The sequence below is a fragment of the Gorilla gorilla genome, chromosome 20 (assembly GCF_029281585.2).
Source record: "Gorilla gorilla gorilla isolate KB3781 chromosome 20, NHGRI_mGorGor1-v2.1_pri, whole genome shotgun sequence".
Taxonomy (NCBI): Eukaryota; Metazoa; Chordata; class Mammalia; order Primates; family Hominidae; genus Gorilla; species Gorilla gorilla.
In genome coordinates, this window is record NC_073244.2 from 12,887,076 (window position 1) to 12,893,731 (window position 6,656).

Consider the following 6,656-nt stretch of genomic DNA (forward strand, 5'->3'; position numbering starts at 1 on the left):
TGTTGCCTTTCAAATACTTTTATTAAAGAACTGGTGGGGAAGGGAGAAGTGTGACAATTCAGAGTAGGAATGAGGATGGGCATTAAAAGAAAGGGACCGAAAGCCCAGGACTGCGCTTCATCTACATGTCAGCATTTCTGCCTGCCTGGCCAGCCTGTCTGCCTGCAAGGCCTTGGCCAGTCTCTCCCTGGCTTTCTTCACCCTCCTGGCCTGTCTCCGGATATCTGCAGGAGTCACCAATTGGCCAGAGAGGGGCGGTGGGAGCTGACAACCCATTCCTGGGGTTGGCCCCCCTGCCACAGCTGGAAACCGCCCAGGGGTGGGCTCAAGCGGGCTGCGCACGCGCTCAGCACCAGCTCTGTCCAGAGAGTCACCGGCCGTCCCCGGTGCAAGGATACTTAAGACGCTCTCCAAATGCAGTGGACTTGAACCTTCTCCTTGGCTGCTGCAGGGCTGCAGGGCCTGCAATCTCCGGTAGGCGCAGAGTTGCTGCGGCTTCTCCAGGTGCTCATCCCCTTTTCTGCGTCTGACCTGGTTGTCAGGATGAGACCTGATCCTTGTCACCGGCCTCTGGAAGATGCAGCTGGTGAGTCTCATGGGGAGAGCAGACCTCGCAGCTCGTCTCCGATGGGCCTTGGCCATGTGGATTTCTCGTTTCTTCTGTAAAGCCCAGGGCATCATGTTTCTTTTGAGCTTCCCCTTTCAAAAGAAAAGAAAATGTGAAATTTCAACCAAATGGAGACAGGAGAAGATCAGCTGTGGGGGGCTTCTCTCAGCTCAGTGGAATCTTCCCACCAGCCTCTCTTTCTGGGGAAATGTGTCTCAAATGGCAGTGTACATCCTCAGGGTTTGCTAAAGTCAGATATGTGGACCTGAACCCAAGTAAGTCTGGGGTGGACCCTAGAGTCTGCATTTCTCCGTGTGACCCTCATGCTGCTGGCAGGAGCTCCAGGTATTGACACTGGGTCCTGGGACCTCATCGGGCTGATGCGAGTCAAGGACTAAATGCTCAAGGTCATGACCCAGGGTCAGTTCCAGACCTTGTCCCTCCTCATCCTCCTCAGAGGACACCCCTCTCTTCTCTTCCCTGCCACTGGCAGCTACACAGATGCTGGTGCCTCCTAACCCATCCCCAACAGGACACCGGGATCCCAGACTTCCCTGTTCACCAAGACCTCAGGCTTCTCTGTATCTCTTTCTGCTGTGCTTCAGGACACAACATCATTTTCACAGCTCCTTGACTCTCTGGTTTCCAAAGAAATCGTGCACTCGCCACCTTAAATACTCACTGCCACACCCAGATCCCACCTTCACCTGAACACCTCCTGCTCATGAAGAAAAACCTCAGCAACACCATGGTGCTTTCTGTTTCTAATAAGCTCCATTAACTGGAGTTATACCATGAGAGAATCTTTTGATGACGTACTGAGAAAGATGATCAGGCGCCTCCTAAGATTTGACGTCCTTTCTTGCTCTAACTCAGTTGGAAGACTCTAGTCTCATAAAGCTGTTTCCCCCACAAACCTCATCAGTGCACTTTCCATTTTAAAGCCTTCGTTTCTGTCCTTCTCATTTCATTTTTTGTTGTCCTGGCATAAAGATTAATACTACCCCTTACAGTACCTCTGGCATAAAGATTAATATTGATCCAAGATGTTCCCCTCTGGAGGGAAAATTATTTAGTGCCCTTAGTTACAGGGCACTTATGATGTGCCAAGCTGTGCAGTAGAACCCCTGATCCAGAAGTAAACTTCAGAAATCACCACTCTGTTGATTTTCATCTTGGTGAGAAGGAAGACATAATAAACGCACCATAAACAAATTTCTGGTGGAATATCAGATGTAAGTAAGTTCCATGATGAAGAAGAAGGGAGTGACAGAGAGGGATGGAAGGAGGAGAAACAGAGGAACAGAAAAGAAATTCACTACAATGAATCGTGACAGTGAGTTTAGGGAATAAGCAACTCATCCTGAAATTTTACCAGAGAACTAATTTTTTTTGTTTTTTGTTTTTTTAAAAAAACGGACCAAGCAATTTCTGGTTCAGGAGCTTTCCAGAGAGGGAGACAATTTGAAGACTGCAAGGCCAGATAATACTTCTTCCCTTTCCTAGTGATGTTGGATTTTTAAAACTAAATCAAAGCTATTATCCCCATACAGTTTCATGGGCAAAAATGAGAATACTTTGAACATTATTCAACAAATATTAACACCTGAGGTATAACTTTCCACAACATCCAGTTTTAAGAACAACCCACTGCTAACTGTAAAGCTGTCTTACAGAAAGAAAAAGGACACATATGGACATGCCTGTAATCAATAAAATTCCCGTACTCACCAGAACAGGTGGGCTCGGAAAAGAGGTGAACGCAGGCTCTCCCATAGCCGTAGAGTTTCTCTTGCTGACCCCACTCTTGAGATGCAGACAACCCTTGGCTTGCCGGAAAATGCAGTGACTTCTGCATCTGGTTCCCCTTTTTATAGAGAAAGCGAGTGATAATGCAATCAGTGGATAATCCACAGGGAACACCCTGTCTCCGCCCATTGGATTTGAGGCATTTCTAAATCTTTATACAGAAACCAATGTGGTGTTACCTACACAGAGTGTTAGTAGAGAAAGAATTTAATACGTGTGTGTGTGTGGCGGGGTGCTATTTACAGTTCATATCAGCATTTTAGATATGTTTCCCTTTTTCTCCCAGTCTTCCAAACATCTTTGAATACTTTCTACAGAAATAGGAATGGAATTGTCTATGTACATAAATGTTCACGTAATATTTGATTTAATAACAAAAACTAAAGACCATTTAAATGTTCTTTAAGAAAAGAAAGCCCAAAACTTTTATTCACAATCCTATAGAATATATCACACAGTTGTTGCAAAGAAATTACTACTTTGGCCGGGAGAGGTGGCTTACGCCTATAATCCCAGCACTTTGGGAGACCAAGGCAGGTAGATCACCTGAGGTCAAGAGTTCGAGACCAGCCTGGCCAACAAGGTGAAACCCCATTTCTACTAAAAATACAAAACTTACCCTGGTGTGGTGGCATGCACCTGTAATCCCAGCTACTCGGGAGGCTGAGGCAGGAGAATCACTTGAACCTGGGAGGGAGAGGTTGCGGTGAGCCGAGATCGCACCACTGCAGCTCAGCATGGGCGACAGAGTGAGACTCCATCTCAAAAAAAAAAAAAAGTTCTATTTTGTGCATTTACATTTAATATAATTACCAGTACATTTGAAATTGTTTCAATCATCTCATTTTTCCTAGGTTTTGACTTAACTGATTCACGTTCCTTTTGCCTTTACTTGACTGACTTTGAATTAAATATGTTTATTATTTTATTGTTGTCTCCATGAACTTGCTAGTTACAGCCATACAAATCTGTGTAGTTATGCTAATAATTAAATCATATACTCTGATACAATTAATTACTTTAACCCCTCCCACAAAATGCTAATACTTTAGAACACTTTTAATTCTCTTTTTAGCTGTTTCTGACTTTTGTATTACCATTCTCATGCATATTAATTCTACACATATTTTACTCTCCAGGAGATATTTCTAGTATTGCTTCATAAAGCAATATGCACTAATATTTACCTACAGATTATCTTGTGCATTCATCTTTGTTCCTTTCTGCATTTGTAGCATTCGATCTGGGATTATTTCCCTGTGGACTTGAGAATTCATTCTAGTATTTTTTTTCTAATTCAATGCTGCTAACAACTAATTGTTTTCCTTTACACTTTTATTTAGGCATCCTTATTTGGGGGCAATATTGCTGTCAGGTACGGGTGTCTGGTTTGACAAATTTCTTTCAGCATATTAGAAATGGTGCCCCACTGATGTCTATCTCATTTTACCTGTGTTGAGATGTCAGCTGTCAGGCTTTTCCTTGCTTCTTTGGTTTCCACATTCTCTCAACTCTTTCTCGTTGTGGTTGGTTTGTAGGCCACAGTGTAGCTCATTATTGCTTCCTGTGTATTTCCTTTGCCTAGAGGGTGTGGAGTCAATTGCATCTGTGGGTTGATGTCTTTCATTGGTTTGGAAGGTGCATATGTATCCTTCACTTCTGATATCCATTCTTGTCCAAGTTCTCTCTACTCTTCTTTTAATCACATCCCACTTGTCTCTGAATTTTCCAATGTTGTTCATGCTTTGGTGGGAATATTTGCTCTTGAACCTTGTTCCACTTTGCTAATCTACCTTTTTTCTAGGTTCAGTCTCATTTTAATTTTCCTTCCTTCCTTCCTTCCTTCCTTCCTTCCTTCCTTTCTTTCTTTCTTTGGAGATGGGGTCTCACTCTGTCACCCAGGCTGGAGAGCAGTGGCAGGATCTCAGCTCACTGCAACCTCTGCCTCTCGGGTTCAATGATTCTCCTACTTCAGCCTCCCAAGTAGCTGGGACTATAGGCACATGCCACCACACCCAGCTTATTTTTGTACTTTTTGTCGAGACGGGGTTTCACCATGTTGGCCAAGGTGGTCTCGAACTACTGACCTCAAGTGATTCACCTGCCTTGGCCTCTCAAAGTGCTAGGATTACAGGCGTGAGCCACCGTGCCTGGCCTAATTTCTTATACTCTTAGTTTCAGTTCTAAGTATAAAACACAGTAAATAGCTTTAATTAAAAACTAGGTAGAAGAACAGCTTCACAGTCAATGAGGAGACAATCTGCCTTCTTGATACAATGAAACTCTAAATAGAAAGGAGAAAATTCAAATTTGAACCATATTAAGATACATTAAGAGCAACTATTCATTCAAATACATCAGTAAGAGAGAAAGTGTGGAAAACCGGAGTGGGGGAAGAGGTGTTGATTCTGTACCCCCAGGAAAGTACATCAAGCCAGAGTATATATAAAAAAAAATTTTAATATTTAAAAAAAAGAATAATGTCAAACAAACAGAGAAAAATAATGAAAACACACTTGAAACTGGGTGAAAAACTTGAATGGATCCTACACAAAACAATATAAACAAGTGACCGTAAAAAATTATTAGTAGTATTATTATTATTAATTTTCAGGTGGAGTCTTGTTCTGTCACCCAGGCTGGAGTGCAGTGGCACAGTCTTGGCTCACCGCAACTCTGCCTTCTGGGTTCAAGTGATTCTCCTGCCTCAGCCTCCTGAGTAGGTGGGATTACAGGCTCCCACCACCACGTCCAGCTAATTTTTGTATTTTGAGTAGAAACAGGGTTTTACCGTGTTGCCCAGGCTGGTCTTGAACTCCTCACCTCAAGTGATCCACCCGCCTTGGCCTCCCAAATTGCTGAGATTACAGGCATGAGCTACCGCCCCCGGCCTAAATGACCAGCAAAATTTGAGCAAATGTTTAACCCTTTTAGCTTCAGGGAAATGCTAAAAAAATAAAAATTACAATGAGATACTATTATATAGATATCAACTTAGCTAAAGGGAAAAACGCAGAAACACCAAGTGCTGACTAGATTATGGAGGGACCAGTCTTTCCTGTAAGGATAGTGGGAGTTTAAATTGGAATAACCGCTTTGGAAAACTATATGCAAACATCTATTAACGCTGTATAGGGCCAGGCATGGTGCTTTATGCCTGTAATCCCAGCATTTTGAGAAGCAGAGGTGGGAGGATCGCTTGAGCTCAGTAGTCTAGAACCAACTTGGGCAACATAGGAAGAACTTATCTCTACAAAAAATAAAAAATAAGCATTGTCAGGCATGGTGATGCCTGCCTGTAGTCCCATCTACTTAGGAGGCTGAAGTGGGAGGATCACTTGAGCCCAGGAGATCAAGGCTGTAGTGAGTTGTGATTGAGCTACTGCACTCCAGCCTGGGTGACAGAGCAAGGCCCTGTCTCAAAAACAAAAGCTGTAGGCTGGGCACAGTGGCTTACGCCTGTAATCCCAGCACTTCAGGAGGCTGAAGCGCGCGGATTACTTGAGGTCAGGAGTTTGAGACCAGCCTGGCCAACATGGTGAAACCTCCTCTCTATTGAAAATACAAAAAAATTAGCCAGGCATGGTGGCGTACGCCTGTAGTCTCAGCTACTCGGGAGGCTGATGCAGGAGAATTGCTTGAACCCAGAGGTGGAGGTTGCGGTGAGACAAGATTGCGCCAGTGCACTCCAGCCTGGGTGAGAGAGAGACTGTCTCAAAAGAACAAACAGGTGGTGGCTCACGCTTGTAATCCCAGCACTTTGGGAGGCCGAGGCAGGCAGATCACCTGAGATCAGGAATTCAAGACCAGCCAGGCAAACATGGTGAAACACCATCTCCACAAAAATACAAAAATTAGCTAGGCCTGATGGTGGGTGCCTGTAATCGCGGCTAGTTGGGAAGCTGAGGCGGGAGAATCGCTTGAACCTGGGAGGCGAGGGTTGCAGTGAGCCGAGATCGTGCCACTACACTCCAGCCTGGGCAACAGATCGATATTCCGTCTCAAACAAACCCCAAAAGCCGTATATACGTCTACCCTCTTCCCTTGCACACAGCATTTATCTCAACATTGTGCATGCGTGCCCACCAATTTCATGTTCTGAGGGGCACAGAACCTGCAGTCATAATAGCTCTTGTCAGAAACCAGCCAATGAACAGCAGGAGAATGAATAAATACTGGGGCATCTGCACCCATCGGATCTTCTCACAGCAATCAGAACTCACAAATGACAACCGGCACA

General features: G+C 44.3%; 1 protein-coding gene across 1 annotated transcript; it reads right to left on the bottom strand.

Moving 5' to 3' along the window:
- Window positions 1-2,454, bottom strand: LOC115931595 (putative methyl-CpG-binding domain protein 3-like 3). The gene is made up of 2 exons (XM_031004221.2): window positions 2,339-2,454; window positions 1-699 (listed from the first exon to the last, which is right to left on the bottom strand). The coding sequence occupies exons 1-2, from the start codon at window positions 2,381-2,383 to the stop codon at window positions 118-120; spliced, it is 627 nt and encodes a 208-aa protein (XP_030860081.2). The 5' UTR covers window positions 2,384-2,454; the 3' UTR covers window positions 1-117.
- Window positions 2,455-6,656: the final 4,202 nt, after the last annotated feature.

What these genes read in the sequence shown, in the direction of transcription:
- LOC115931595 (XM_031004221.2), bottom strand. Translation starts at nt 2,383, where the DNA reads ATGGGAGAGCCTGCGTTCACCTCTTTTCCGAGCCCACCTGTTCTG. An exon ending in TTCCGAGCCCACCTGTTCTG is followed by an intron (nt 700 to 2,338) that starts GTGAGTACGGGA and finishes TTCTTTTGAAAG; the next exon opens with GGGAAGCTCAAAAGAAACAT.